Raw genomic sequence first — 15,677 nt, 5'->3', positions numbered from 1 at the left:
CTCGGCACTGTATATTTCCTGTCCAGTCTGGCCGAAGCTCAGCATGGGCCTGCCATTCATCTGCCATATAATTCCATGCCCTGCACTTCCGACGGGCTTTAGAATGCTGCACTCCCCTGGGCCGGCTGTAGCCCACACAGAACAGGATTACAGGATTTGTGATGTTTCATAAGCATCCAAGATGGCGGAAAGGGGGCCCAAGACAGGACTCAGCTGTGTACATTGGCAGAACAACCACACCACCACATCTCAATTCCTAGAAATGTTTCACTTCAGATATAAGGCATCTGGGGTTATGTTATCACCTGGGCACTTGCAAGGTCTATTTTAACCAAGCTGATGCAAGACTATGGGAAGAGGAAAGCTGGTGGGACCTTGGGCTGAGGAGATAAGGTCCTAGGGAAGGTATAAATGTGGAGAGATGCCTTCAGAAAGTCCTGTTGTAACTGACGAATCCACTGAGAAGACATCATGAAACTCCTCTTGGTCATTGCCTTCCTGGGAGCAGCAGGTGAGTCCTTCAAAATGCCAGGTTTTAAAAGAATAGAAAATGAGCCCCTGTTTCCAGTGGGTTTTGGGTACTGCTTTGAAAAGAATTTGTTAGCTCTTTTTTATGGTATGTCTGCATATCACCTTGAGACAGATGTAAAAGGTGATTCGTAAATTAATTTATTACAGAGTAATGAGGAGGTTATAAATAATAGAGTTATTAATAATAATATAATAAATAATAGAGTTATTGAAGTCGTAGGTCTATGCTAGGTAAGACTGTTGCTGTAGAGCAGGCATAGGCAAACTCGGCCCTCCAGATGTTTTGGGACTACAACTCCCATGATCCCTAGCTAGCAGGACCACTGGTCAGGGATGATGGGAATTGTAGTCCCAAAAAACATCTGGAGGGCCGAGGTTGCCTATGCCTGTTGTAGATGCTTGAGGAATTCATTCTTTAAGAATTTTAATGTAAAATTATCTGATCTAATATGTGGATTGCAACACAGTGATTCAGTTTCTGCACTTTCCAGTTCTCAATTCAAAAATCATATAGAAACATGTGACATCTCTTTTGAGAGAAAACACTACTACTACTACTAATTTATTATTTCTACCCCCGCCCATCTGGCTGGGTTTCCCCAGCCTCTCTGGGCGGCTTTCAACAGAACATTAAAAACAGAGTAAAACTTCAAACATTAAAAACTTCCCTAAACAGGGCTGCCTTCAGATGTCTTCTAAAGCCATAGTTATTTATTTCCTTGACAACTGATGGGAGGGTGTTCCACAGGGTGGGTGCCACTACCGAGAAGGCCCTCTACCTGGTTCCCTGTAACCTCCCTTCTTGCAGTGAGGGAACTGCCAGAAGGCCCTCAGAGCTGGACCTCAGTGTCTGAGCTGAATGATGGGGGTTCTTCTCGCTTCTTCAGGTATACCGGGCCGAGGTACAGTATACAGAAAATACTGAAACTGAGATGAGATTAAAAATATGCATTTAAAAAGACATATGTTTATATGTGCATCTTCCTGCGGTGTCTTTTAAATACAGTTTTGTATGGGAACTGGACAGAGCAGTCCTATGGGTGAGCATATGTAAAACTGATATGCACATCCTGAAGAACCAGAAATATAGATATTCCTGAGATGTGACCACATGAAACTCAAGGGATCGAGCAACTGCCTCTCCCTTCTTAACCTTAACTTCAAGGCCAGGTCAAGTTGTCAATAAGAAACTGTGCCTAATTGGGGTTTTGTTTTGCTTTCTGAAGAATCCAAGTTACTTTGCAGTCCATGCTCATTCTGATTTGTTTTTGTCAGTTGCTCGCCCCTTTGATGATGACGACAAGATTGTGGGAGGATACACTTGCGAGAAGAACTCCGTCCCCTACCAAGTATCACTGAATTCTGGGTACCACTTCTGTGGGGGTTCCCTCATCAATGAACAATGGGTTGTCTCAGCTGCTCATTGCTACAAATCGTGAGTGACTGACACTTCCTTTCTCCATTGCCGTGTTTGTACTGCAAACCCACAAGATTTCAACATTTCAGCAGAGCTGGAGTTTAGGAATAGTAAGAACCAGTGTGGGTTTCGAGGGCTCCAGATTGTTCAGAGTAGACCCCTCTCGTTTTCATGTAACTAAGCAACACCACAGCCTATCGCCATGATGGAGCCATTGGTAGCTGCAACTGAATATAGATTTTGAAAGCATATTCTGGGTGGGTCTTCCAGGACAATGCGCTGAACTAGATCCTGAAGTGTAGAATGAAGAAAGCCTTCTATTGATCCAGGAAAGGCAAAAGGCACGATTTCTAATATTTATACTAGACCCATCCAATCCAGAGACTTCTTGCCATCTGTCAAACACTGTCTCATAGTACCCAATGGCTCCCTGGGTCCCTTTGGGGAAAGGGCAGGATATAAATTTAACGAACAAACAAACAAGCATTCCCCTCTGAACTTAAAGAGGACTCTGAGATCTGAGCATGAAGATTGAGCCACAAAGCAGAAGTTTCTCTGTCTTTCACACCTTTCGCTAAATTGTGTTGTGTACTTAGAGCTTCACTGGGATTATTTCCATTTTTTATTGAACATAATTTATTTACCACTTCAGTGCTATTTTTCTAGAAAAAGAAGTGCCAGAGCTCAGAAGTGCCATTTTATTGTAGTAAACCTTCTAACTGGTTTACATGAAATCTTGAATCTAATGTGCAATTTAAAAAACAAACACACACAAAAAACTTCCAGGGACAGCAGAATGGCACCACTTATAGTCATTTTAATGAACGAGCTGGCACCATGCTGTTTTTTATTGTACTAATTTGTATGGTTTTAATAGATATATATCTCTGTCAATGTATGTTTAATTGTTTTTTTATGTGTTTTTCTGTGTTTTTAGCAATTCATATTTTTATGTCAGGTAAAAAGGTGTGGGGTGTATAAATAAATATATAGCAACAACAACAACAATTAATGGAATGATATAAATATATAGCAATTATTACTATTATTAGAATTTATTTATTCAGTATTCACAGAGAGAGACAACGGAATGCAGTTTCTATTAAATAATGGCGTTGCTCCTAGAAAAGTCCAACCCCCTCTGTCTCTCCTATTCTACATCATCCCTACGGTGGTTGATCCGAGCTTTCTGCCTCTGAGCTTTCTGTTCTGATACTCGCAATGCCCGCCTAGTCCTGGGAGGGGGGGTCAGGAATGCTTTCCATAGACACTGACTCTATCAGCTGTCTCTCCCCCAATTATTCTTCTTCCTGCTGTTCTTCTCCCAATATTTCCCAGCTTTCCTCCTCTGCAGCCTCTGAACTGTGGCCTTGTGCAAACCACTGTTCTAAATCTATACAGTGGTACCTCTGGTTACGTACTTAATTCGTTCCGGAGGTCTGTTCTTAACCTGAAACTGTTCTTAACCTGAAGCACCACTTTAGCTAATGGGGCCTCCTGCTGCTGCCGTGCCGCCACTGCACGATTTCTGTTCTCATCCTGAAGCAAAGTTCTTAACCTGAAGCACTATTTCTGGGTTAGCGGAGTCTGCAACCTGAAGCGTATGTAACCCGAGGTACCACTGTACTGTCCTCCTGTTCTTGGGAAGGTTCAGGACAAGGTGGGGCGGACCCCCACCATTCCTCCTCAGTCCAGCCCCTGACAGGCCAGACACCGCACAGTGCGCTCAGCACCCTGTCAACACTTGATTTTGCAGCCGCATAGAAGTGAGGCTTGGAGAGCACGACATTATGCAGGTGGAAGGAGGCGAGCAGTTCATCAATTCCGAAAAGGTCATTCGCCATCCAAAGTACAACTCTTGGCTCCTGGATAACGACATCATGCTCATCAAGCTGAGCTCCAATGCCGAGATTTCCTCACGCATCACCCCCATCACCTTGCCTAGCGGATGCGCAGCTGCCGGAACTGAATGCTTGATCTCAGGGTGGGGCAACACTCTTAGCAGTGGAGGTGAGCATGGACATGGTTTAGTCAACCCACCGGCTTTTATTTATTTACTTACTTATTATTAAAACTACCTTTCAGCCAAGGTTCCCATCTCAGCAGTACCTAATTCCACAGCTAGCAAAACAGCTCACTTTCTCGTCGATCCCCAAAGGTCTGATGGGGCAGATAGAAAAGATGTCAGGCCCAATTCATAGTGCTGGTTTTGACCTATAAAGCCTAAAACGGCTCAGGACTGCAATACCTCAAGGAACGCCTCTTCCCATATGAACCTACCCAGACCCTGAGAACATCTTCTGAGGCCCTCCTTTGTGTGCCTCCTCCTCGAGAGGTCCAGAGGGTGGCAAAATAAGGGACCTTCTCTGCAGTGGCTCCCCACCTGTGGGATGCTCTCCCCAGGGAAGTTCGCCAGGCAAAAACGATCCTTTTTAACCAGGCCTTTGGTTGACCTGATTGACATCCTATACTCTTTAAAAATGTGGCTCCTTTTTTTGGGGGGGGGGTGTTACTGGATTATTGTTTCTATTTTTATTTTATATATTGTGATCTTTTTTGTGAAGCACCCTGAGATCTCTGGGTATAGGGTGGTATATAAAATCAATATTCTGCTCTGGTCAGACCTCACCTGGAGTACTGTGTCCAGTTCTGGGCACCACAGTTCAAGAAGGACACTGACAAACTGGAACGTGTCCAGAGGAGGGCAACCAAAATGGTCAAAGGCCTGGAAACGATGCCTTATGAAGAACGGCTAAGGGAGCTGGGCATGTTTAGCCTGGAGAAGAGGAGGTTAAGGGGTGATATGATACCATGTTCAAATATATAAAAGGATGTCACATAGAGGAGGGAGAAAGGTTGTTTTCTGCTGCTCCAGAGAAGCGGACACGGAGCAATGGTTCCAAACTACAAGAAAAAAGATTCCACCTAAACATTAGGAAGAACTTCCTGACAGTAAGAGCTGTTCGACAGTGGAATTTGCTGCCAAGGAGTGTGGTGGAGTCTCCTTCTTTGGAGGTCTTTAAGCAGAGGCTTGACAACCATATGTCAGGAGTGCTCTGATGGTGTTTCCTGCTTGGCAGGGGGTTGGACTCGATGGCCCTTGTGGTCTCTTCCAACTCTATGATTCTATGATTCTATGAATAAATGAAATGAAATGGAAGCACCCCAACAATTTTGATATCTTGTGAGTTGATCAGTGAAGCCCTCATGCCTTTTAACATCAGGCTAGAGGCCCACAAATAGGGACGCAGGTGGCGGTGTGGGTTAAACCACAGAGCCTAGGACTTGCCGATCAGAAGGTTGCAGTTTGAATCCCCATGACGGGGTGAGCTCCTGTTGCTCAGTCCCTGCTCCTGCCAACCTAGCAGTTCGAAAGCACATCAAAGTGCAAGTGGATAAATAGGTACTGCTCTGGCGGGAAGGTAAACGGCGTTTCCGTGCGCTGCTCTGGTTCGCCAGAAGCGGCTTAGTCATGCTGGCCACATGACCCGGAAGCTGTACACCAGCTCCCTCAGCCAATAAAGCGAGAGGAGCACCGCAACCCCAGAGTCGGTCACAACTGGACCTCATGGTCAGGGGTCCCTTTACCTTTACCTTTAGAGGCCCACAAAGATAGACAACATCTCTCTTCCCAACATTCCTGGCTTCTTGTCTTAGTTGCACCTCTTTTCCTTTTCCTTCCAGTCAACTATCCTGACCTTCTCCAGTGCTTGAACGCTCCCATCCTCGCTGACGCTGAGTGCCGAGATGCTTATCCAGGGCAAATCACTGACAACATGATCTGTGTCGGGTACTTAGAGGGCGGCAAAGACTCCTGCCAGGTGAGAGGATTCACCTTTATTTTTATTATTATTTTTAATAGATATTTATTGAGATTTTACAAAACAGAAACATACGTAAGACAAACATACAACAATAGCAGATATAGCAAAAAAGAAGAAGAAAAGAAAAAAAAACAGTGAAAACATTTAAAAGAAACAAAGATGAAATCCAATTTTCAACTTCATAATTCTATAACCCTCTTTCTTGACTTCCTCACATCTCCCTTTTTTGTGTTCCCCTTTACACAATCAAGTTCAGCAAATTCTGACCCTCTTTCAAACCTCATTTATAATTATATGTTTCAGCCTATTATGTCTCCAATTTTTCTCCTCTTTTCACATCAATTTTTACCTATTCTTTATAACTTAATCCCTTGTACCACTTTATATACATTTGACATAATATTACCTTTAGTTCCATTGTTAAATGAGGAGCTCTGAGCCCTTGAAAATACAGTGGGACCTTGGGTTAAGAACTTAATTCATCCTGGAGGTCCGTTCTTAACCTGAAACTGTTCTTAACCTGAGGTACCACTTTAAGTAATGGGGGCCTCCCACTGCTGCTTCCACCGCACGATTTCTGTCCTCATCCTGAAGCAAATTTCTTAACCTGAGGTCCTATTTCTGGGTTAGCGGAGTCTGTAACCTGAAGCGTCTGTAACCTAAGGTACCACTGTAATTAACCACAAAAAATGTTTTGCTGCTCAGCTTTCTTTGGCAGCAGCCACAAATAGTTACAGGTATCCTGTCAGATGTCAGTCCTGAGTGGGAGCTGCCCCCCTGCCCCCTCCCCTTGGCTACACCCATATTTGCATAATACCCTTTGTGTTTATGCTGCTTCCCCCATTTTCTGTGGTGGAGGTGGGGAGATTTGCTAAGGATCAGGTTGCACACTTTGTCTGAAGGCGAAATCAGCATCTCAAGCAAGAATCACTGCTTGCTTCCTCAGAGGCTGAATTCACACTGTAAAGCAACTATGCTGCAGCACAAGGAGGGGGTAGAAATTCAGTTCAGTTCCCATGTGAAGGCAAACCTACATAATTCATGCTTTCTAAAACAATACACAAACCAAAGCACAGCTCTCCCCTAAATTCACACCTCTCCGAATATTGCAATGCAGTTCTTTAAGCAAGTCACATAAACAAAAAATACATACGCACCAGGGTAAAGTGTGTCTAAAAATGCATATATTGGTGAAAATAACGTTTCAAAAATGCAGTATATTGCGGGAAATCGCTTTGCAAAAATCTGTATATTAGCGAGCATTGCATATAAAAATGTGTATATTCAGAGAAATTCACGCAAAAATGCTGATAAATTATCCTGAGGACTTAAAAAACACACAAAACCTTAGGTGGAAATGTGGAGAACTAATAAATAATAATAATAATAATAATAATTGTTATGTACTGAGTTGAATAGGATCCAAACTGCAGCAGTCTGATTGGTCCTAGAACAATAGGCTCCAAAAGGCAGCAGTCTGATTGGTCCTAGAACAATAGGATTCAGAATGCAGCAGTCTGATTGGTCCTAGAACAATGCAGCAGTATGATTGGTTAGCAGGAACCACCCAATCATGCTCCAGATAGAAGTGAATCCACAACCTGATTGGCCTACAGTAGAATCCTGGAATTAGCCAATCATGTGCAGCCCATTGTGTAAATAATGTATATAAAGCAGATACTTTGAGGGGACATTCATTCATTCCTCCTCACCACTATGAGCTGAATAAAGAGCATGAAATCACTTTGCGACTCTGAGTATATTTCACTGGCGACGAGGATGGGATCCCGCTGAGCTGACTGCCACACACAGCACCGCAGCACCGCCACCTGCCGCACCGCTGCCTCGCACCGTGTATCCAGGCTTCAGCTCCGGGACACAAGGAACTCAGAATGGCAACTGACAGCAGCTTCTCGCCATTCAACCCAGCATCTGGAGACTGGGAAGCGTACGCCTCCCGTTTCACCTTCCTCCTAGAAGCCAAAGGGGTCACCGATGAAGAAGACGCCAAGAAGAGGGCAATATTCTTCAGCGTCTGCGGAGAGGAGACATTTGAAATCGCCCGGGCTCTCCTTGCGCCTGAAGACGTCGCTACTGTTCCATACAAAACAATAATGGAACAGCTGAAGGGGCACTTTTCGCCACAGCCCTCAGTGGTGGCTCGTCGAAATGCCTTCTACGCAAAGCGGCAAGCCCCTGGGGAAACCATAACTGGGTTTGTGACCTCTCTCCGCCAAGCTGCCCGGTTCTGCAACTTCTCAGAGCTGGAGAACATGCTTCGTGACCGCCTCGTCGGTGGCCTGAAGGATGAGAAGCTGCAACGACGCCTCTACGCTAAGAAGAACCTAACGTTCCAGGTCGCTCTGGAGGAGGCCCTGGCAACGGAAGCTGCTGAGAGGTCGACGCAAGAGGCACGGCTGAGCCAGCCGTCCCAACCGAGGGTCCACCACGAAGACCTCACCAACGACTCGGGATCCGACAGGGAGGAGGTGCACCGAGTACAGCAGCGCACTCAAGCAGCCCACATACCACAGCTGCCTCGACGAGAAGGAGGGAACTGCGCAAGCTGTGGAGAAAGTCACGAGAGGAGGACCTGCCGTTTCCGCAACGCAGAGTGCAGGCAGTGCAGAAAATTGGGACACATCGCCCGGGTGTGTCGGGCTCGGCCCACCCGAAGCCAGGCATCAGATGACCAATCCAAGAGCCCCAGGTCCCGGGGCCCAACGCACCAAGGCAACTCGACGGAGCTCACAGACTTCCAGGTATACCAGTTGCCCCACCCCAACGTAGAGAAAATTTATGTAGAGGTACAGATAGAGGGGGCCCCATGCCGCATGGAGCTTGACACGGGTTCAACTCTATCCATAATCTCGGCAAGGACCTTAAGGAAACTGTGTCCTACTGGGGGTCCCAAACTCAGGCCGGCCCCATTCACCCTCCGGGACTTCCAGAAACGTAAGGTCCCCACAATGGGGGTGGGGACCTTCAGGGTGCAATACCGAGGGCGGACGCGGCAACTGGACTTGCTTGTGGTCAAGGGCCCCTACATTAGCTTACTGGGGTTGGCATGGTTTGGACCACTGGGACTAGCCATCACCGGGGTGAACCACATGAGCTTACAAGTGGACGTGGACGCCATATGCAAGGAGTTTCCGGGGGTTTTCGATGGGAAATTGGGACAGTATACGGGCCCCCCCATTGCTCTACAGCTTGACCCCGCAGTACGACCAGTCAGGCTCAAGGCCCTCCGGGTCCCATTCGCCCTGAAACCCCGTATAGACGAGGAATTGGACCGACTCGTGGAGCAAGGAGTGCTGGAGCCGGTGCCTAATGCCCCCTGGGAAACCCCAATCGTCACACCCGTCAAGCCTAATGGTTCGGTCCGCATCTGCGCAGACTACAAATGTACCATAAACAAGGCCCTCATGGCCCATGCATACCCAGTGCCAGTGGTCAGCCATGTCCTTGCCACCCTGGCTGGGTCGAAAATTTTTGGCAAGCTGGACTTGGCCCAAGCATATCAACAGCTGCCAGTAGATGAGGCCACAGCAGAGGCACAGACGATTGTGACGCACAGAGGAGCGTTCAGGGTAAAGCGGCTGCAATTCGGGGTCAGCGTGGCACCAGGCATATTCCAGAATCTAATGGACTCTCTCCTTAAAGGGATTCCTGGTGTCACCCCCTTCTTTGATGATGTGTTGATTGCCGGGCCCACACCAGAGGAGTTTGAGGACCGCCTCCGCACTGTTCTGCACCGTTTCCAGATGGCGGGTCTCAAGGTGAAGCGGGAAAAATGTCTACTAGGAGTGCCTCAAGTGGACTTTCTGGGATTTATGGTGGATGCAGAAGGGGTTCACCCGACTGGGGACAAGGTACGGGCCATTTGTGATGCCCCAGCGCCCAAGAACAAGACTGAACTTCAGGCCTTCTTGGGATTATTGAACTTTTACCATTCCTTCCTTCCCCACAAGGCGGCGGTAGCGGAGCCCCTACACAGACTCCTGGACAAGCAGGCCCCTTGGGTGTGGGGCCAGCGCCAGGAGGCCGCATTCCAGGCAGTCAAGGACTTGCTTGTCTCAAACTCGGTCTTGGCACACTTCGACGAGAGGCTGCCGGTGGTGCTAGCATGCGACGCCTCGCCCTATGGCATCGGCGCTGTCCTGGGACACCAACTCCCGGATGGAAGAGAGGTACCGGTAGCATACTTTTCCCAGACACTCAACGAAACCGAGCGGAACTACTCGCAAATCGACAAGGAGGGTCTGGCAATCGTGAAGGGAGTAAAAAAATTCCATGATTTCTTGTACGGGCGGCCCTTCACCGTGGTGACTGACCACAAGCCGTTGCTTGGCTTGTTTGCCCCCGAAAAGCAGACCCCCCAAGTGCTGTCTCCTCGCGTCCTCAGGTGGTCAATTTTCCTTGCCAGCTACCAGTATGCACTGATTCACCGCCCTGGAAAGGCGATGGGCCATGCAGACGCCCTCAGCAGGCTACCACTACCGGAAACAGGCCCCGACCCAGCACCTGCACAAGAGGTTATGAGCCTGGAGCTGCTTCCTGACCGCCCCATTCAGGCACAAGAAGTTGCACACCATTCCAAGAAAGATAGGGTCATCTCCCGGGTCCTGGACTGGGTGTGGAGGGGATGGCCCAGCCGCAGCCCCGGGCCAGAATTCGCCGGCTACACAACCCGCAAACATGAACTGTCAGCCCACAAGGGGTGCCTGTTATGGGGAAGCAGGGTCGTTGTTCCCCAGCCCCTCCGCAAAAGGGTCCTCACAGCCCTACACGAGACACACCCAGGGGTAGTAAGAATGAAGGCCCTTGCCAGGAGTTATGTGTGGTGGCCGGGGATCGACGGAGAGATAGAGGCCTGGGTCAAACACTGCCAGGCCTGCCAGGAATCCCGCCCAGATCCCCCAAGGGCCCCAGTCCAGTCCTGGGAGTCCGCCCGAGCACCATGGTCACGCCTGCATGTGGACTTCGCTGGCCCCTTTCAGGGGAAAACATTCTTCATAGTGGTGGACTCCTACACCAAATGGCTGGAAGTCGCACTGGTACCGTCCACTTCTACGTCCGCAGCCATCCGGGTACTACGCAGGCTGTTTGCAACCCACGGGCTCCCTGACACTCTCGTCTCAGACAACGGGACTGCATTTACATCAGGAGAATTTCAAACCTTCACAGTGCAGAACGCCATCCGCCACATCCGTTCGGCGCCATTCCACCCTGCCACCAATGGCCAAGCAGAACGCATGGTGCGGACCACCAAGGACACCCTTCGCCGCATGACGCAAGGGGATTGGGAGTACCGCCTTGCCACATTCCTTCTAGCACAGCACAGCACCCCCAGCTCAACGACTGGCCGGAGCCCCGCTGAACTACTAATGGGTCGGCGCCTTGCAATCAGATTGGACCGCCTTCACCCCGATAGAGCTCAGGATGAGGTAGTGGTGGGGGAAGGCAGGAACCCCCGGACCTTCGAGGCCCAGGACCCAGTGTACGCAAAGAATTTTGGGGCAGGCCCTGCATGGGTACCTGCCACAGTCACCAGGGTCACGGGCCCCGTGTCGTACGAGGTGCTAACAGATGGGGGGCAATGCTGGCGCCGCCACTGCGACCAGATACGGCGACGATTCCCGGGAGAAAACCAGGAGGAGGAGGACAAGTCCCAAGGGAACAGTGGGGCAGTGAGGCCCATAGAGCAGCAGGGGCAAGCAGGAGAGGCAGAATCAGTAAATACAGAGAGGACCCGCGAGGCCGAAAGGACACCGGAACCAGAACCACGACTGAGCGAGCCGGTTGCGCCAGACCAAACAGCCCCATCCTTGGAACACGAGCCAGAACCTGAACCCCGGACCAGGGAACACCCCAGGCCGCAACTCACACGTAGGCCACCGGCGTACCTTGAGGACTATGAATGCGACCTTCCGGGCAGGACTGGAACTTAGAGGGGAGGGGTGTTATGTACTGAGTTGAATAGGATCCAAACTGCAGCAGTCTGATTGGTCCTAGAACAATAGGCTCCAAAAGGCAGCAGTCTGATTGGTCCTAGAACAATAGGATTCAGAATGCAGCAGTCTGATTGGTCCTAGAACAATGCAGCAGTATGATTGGTTAGCAGGAACCACCCAATCATGCTCCAGATAGAAGTGAATCCACAACCTGATTGGCCTACAGTAGAATCCTGGAATTAGCCAATCATGTGCAGCCCATTGTGTAAATAATGTATATAAAGCAGATACTTTGAGGGGACATTCATTCATTCCTCCTCACCACTATGAGCTGAATAAAGAGCATGAAATCACTTTGCGACTCTGAGTATATTTCAATAATAATAATAATAATAATAATAATAATAATAATAATAAATTTTATTTATATCCCGCCCTTCCCAGCCGAAGCTAACAACAGTAAAATGATAAAAAATTCTAAAATCATTTCATTATAAAATTAATTCCAATCAGACTAATGGCAACCATGGGCTAGAGTTCTGTGAGGAGGGAGTCAGGCTGTGCCCTGGCCAAAGGCCTGGCGGAACAGCTCCATCTTGCAGGCCCTGCGGAAGATGTCAAGTCCCGCAGGGCCCTCGTCTCTTGTGGCAGAGCGTTCCACCAGATCGGAGCCACAGCCCAAAAAGCCCTGCCTCTGGTTGAGGCCAGCCTAGCCTCTCTGCGGCCTGGGACCTCCAAGGTGTTTTTGTTTGAAGACCGTAAGTTCCTCTGTGGGACATACCAGGAGAGGCGAACTAAACTTAAGTCTACAAAATCAGAAACCAAAGCTGGCTATTTGGCTCATCGCTTGCTGTAGAGAACATATTTCAACACTGCCATGTTATCTGGGCACTTGCTTGGTGTGACCATTTTACTGTGAGAACGGGAGAACTCTGGTTGCTGCTGCTCTTCTCTTCTTGTGGGCTGGCAGGAGAAGCCCCGAAACTGGGGCAGAGACATGGAGAAGAGAAATTCCCAGAATTCAAGGGAAAACAAGACTTCAATTGATTTTTTTCCATTTTTTTTAATTGATTTTCCAAATTTATAACATAGACAAACAAACAAACATACCGTATTTTTCACCCTATAGGACGTACTTTTACCCCTCCAAAAATGAAGGCTTTCGCTGAAGCCTGGAGAGCGAGAGGGGTTGGTGTGCACCGACCCCTCTCACTATCCAGGCTTCAGGAAGCTATCCGCAAGCCTGGGGAGGTGGTGGGAGTTGCTGCCAGGCTCGCAAGGCTTGCGGGCAGCAGCCTGCAGCCTGAAGCACGGGGCGCCCTCCACGGCTGAGGGGGGAATATTTTTTATTCACTCCCCCCCCCAAAAAAACGAGGTGCGTCCTATGGGCCAGTGCGCCCTATAGGGCGAAAAATACGGTAAATCCTAACTGTAATAATTCCACTTTTGTTAACATTGTTACATGACTTCCTCAAATCCCCCCTGGCTGAGTTTCAATGTATATCATTGTAACAGTTTTCCAAAACTAATTTCTCACAAATTTAATTAGTCAGTTAACATCTTTCTTTTCATATTAACTTTAGACATATTATTCTATAACATCACATATTTAAATCCTAAGCCAATCTGGTACTTGCAAGTAGTTCTATTTAAGTTATCTTAGCACATGTAGCAAAATAGTCTTTAAATTTCATCCATTCCTCCTGGTACTCCTCCTTCTTCTGGTCGCGGACTCTTCCGGTCAGGTCGGCTAGCTCCCAAAAGTCCATCATCTTCATCTGCCATTCCTCCACTGTTGGCACTTCTTGTGTTTTTAATTGATATTTTTGCTGTCGTAGAAGGAAAAGCAACATGACCTGGGCTGCATGCATGCCATATTTCACTTGCAACCGCTTTTGTCTGGCAGGGGGATTCCGGTGGCCCCGTGGTCTGCAATGGCAAGCTCCAGGGCATCGTTTCATGGGGAATGGGCTGCGCTCTCACTGGCTACCCCGGAGTCTACACCAAGGTCTGCAACTATATTGACTGGATCCAGGAAACCATTGCTGCTAACTAAGACAGCAATTCCTCCTCTAGTTTCAACATACTAGCACCCTTTGCTTCTCATGTAATTTGTCTTAATAACAATATAAAAAAAAGAATTCCAAGGAAATAAATGAATACAGATTACTAAACCTATCCTGGTTCGTGGTTGTTTTCTTTTCACCACACTCCAATCAAAGGGCATATCTGCGCTACAGACCTTTATCGTGGCACTTTTCACTTTCATATTTCCACTTCTTTTTAACCTATTTATAACGTGCATTTCTTTATTTATGATGATTCCTTACCAAGACGATTTACAACTAACATTCAATTACAAAAGAACTCTTAAAAAAAACTAAAAGAAAAAAAAAACACATTTAAAATGTTAACATATTAGAAACAGCATCACACTGCGCAAACTCAGATTTTCTAACCCTAACCCTTTTAGAAGTAGGTGGGATTTTTAAAAAATACAGTGGTGCCTCGCAAGACGAAATTAATCTGTTCCGCGAGTCTCTTCGTCTAGCGGTTTTTTCGTCTTGCGAAGCACGGCTAGTAACGGCTTAGCGGCTATTAACGGCTTAGTGGCTTTAAGAAAAAGGAAAAAAACTCGCAAGAACTTGCAAGACATTTCGTCTTGCGAAGCAAGCCCATAGGGAAATTTGTCTTGCGGAACGACTCAAAAAATGGAAAACTCTTTCGTCTAGCGAGTTTTTCGTCTTGCAAGGCATTCGTCTTGCGGGGCACCATGTATATTTCTTTTCCCCTTTTGTTTTGTTGTATGTACTGTACATGGGTTATTGTTTTTTGGTTGGTTGGTTGGTTGGTTGGTTGGTTGGTTGGTTGGTTGGTTGGTTGCAAGTGGCTTTGAGTTGCCCTGGGCCAGATAAAGCAACCAACAAAATAAACAAATATCCAACAGGAAAAGAATATGAATTTCAGGCAACTTATGTACAATAACATTACCATGCTGCAATGCAAAGATCAAATTTAAATTCCACAGTGCTTCCTTTTTTCTCGGCTGTGCCAGACCCTCCAAGTTTCCCTATTTTCCAGAGACAGTCCCAGATTTACAAAAGACATTCTGGTTTCTGATTTGATCCCAGAATGTCCTGTTTTTACTTAGAACATCCCTATTTTAATTGGAGAAATGTTGGTGGGTATGGAGCTATGCCATCCCCAAGCCATCTGAAAGCAGTTTTTTTAATGTTCATTAAACATTATGGTTTTATATATGTTGGAAGCCACCCAGAGTGGCTGGGGCAACCCAGTCAGATGGGTGGGGTATAAATAGTAAAATATAGTAGTAAAAGGTAAAGGTAAAGGGACCCCTGACCATTAGGTCCAGTCGTGGCCGACTCTGAGGTTGCGACGCTCATCTCGCTTTACTGGCCGAGGGAGCCGGCATACAGCTTCCGTGTCATGTGGCCAGCATGACTAAGCCGCTTCTGGCGAACCAGAGCAGCGCACGGAAACGCCGTTTATCTTCCCGCTGGAGCGGTACCTATTTATCTACTTGCACTTTGACATGCTTTCGAACTGCTAGGTTGGCAGGAGCAGGGATCGAGCAACGGGAGCTCACCCCGTCACAGGGATTCGAACCGCCAACCTTCTGATCGGCAAGCCAAATATGTCCCTATTTTCATCAGAGAAATGTTGGAGGGTATGCAGTGGAGGAACTTAGACTAAGATCCTTCAGTCTGAAGCCTGCTTGTTTGTCTTCCATCTTGGGAAGGCAGAAATTCTGCATCAGCCTTTGATGGATACCATGTGCAGAGTCAGGCAATTTGTTAGTTCTCTAGCTAGCCTTTTGTTCCCTGTTGTACGTGGATTTAGTTAATGTATCAGATTTATGTGAAGAATATCCCGCGATAACTCTGTCCCCTGCTTCAAACCGATTACAGTTGGAGGCTTCCCTCTACTGGA

The 15,677-nt window shown here is 47.6% G+C and overlaps 1 protein-coding gene and 1 gene segment (V, D, J or C); both read left to right on the top strand.

The window, feature by feature from the left end:
* Positions 1-15,677, top strand: part of LOC309332386 (M1-specific T cell receptor beta chain-like) — an 81,364-nt gene that overhangs the window by 38,876 nt on the left and 26,811 nt on the right.
* On the top strand, positions 456-13,886 carry LOC309332420 (anionic trypsin-like). Its single transcript, XM_081845619.1, has 5 exons — positions 456-511; positions 1,807-1,966; positions 3,705-3,958; positions 5,633-5,769; positions 13,633-13,886. Exons 1-5 carry the CDS (start codon positions 472-474, stop codon positions 13,780-13,782), a joined length of 741 nt encoding a protein of 246 aa, XP_081701745.1. The 5' UTR covers positions 456-471; the 3' UTR covers positions 13,783-13,886.

Source organism: Podarcis erhardii, assembly GCF_964252035.2.
Source record: "Podarcis erhardii genome assembly, chromosome: 17".
NCBI classification, from domain to species: domain Eukaryota; kingdom Metazoa; phylum Chordata; class Lepidosauria; order Squamata; family Lacertidae; genus Podarcis; species Podarcis erhardii.
The sequence above is the reverse complement of the archived record's forward strand: the minus strand, read 5'-3'. Positions and strand labels throughout refer to the sequence as shown.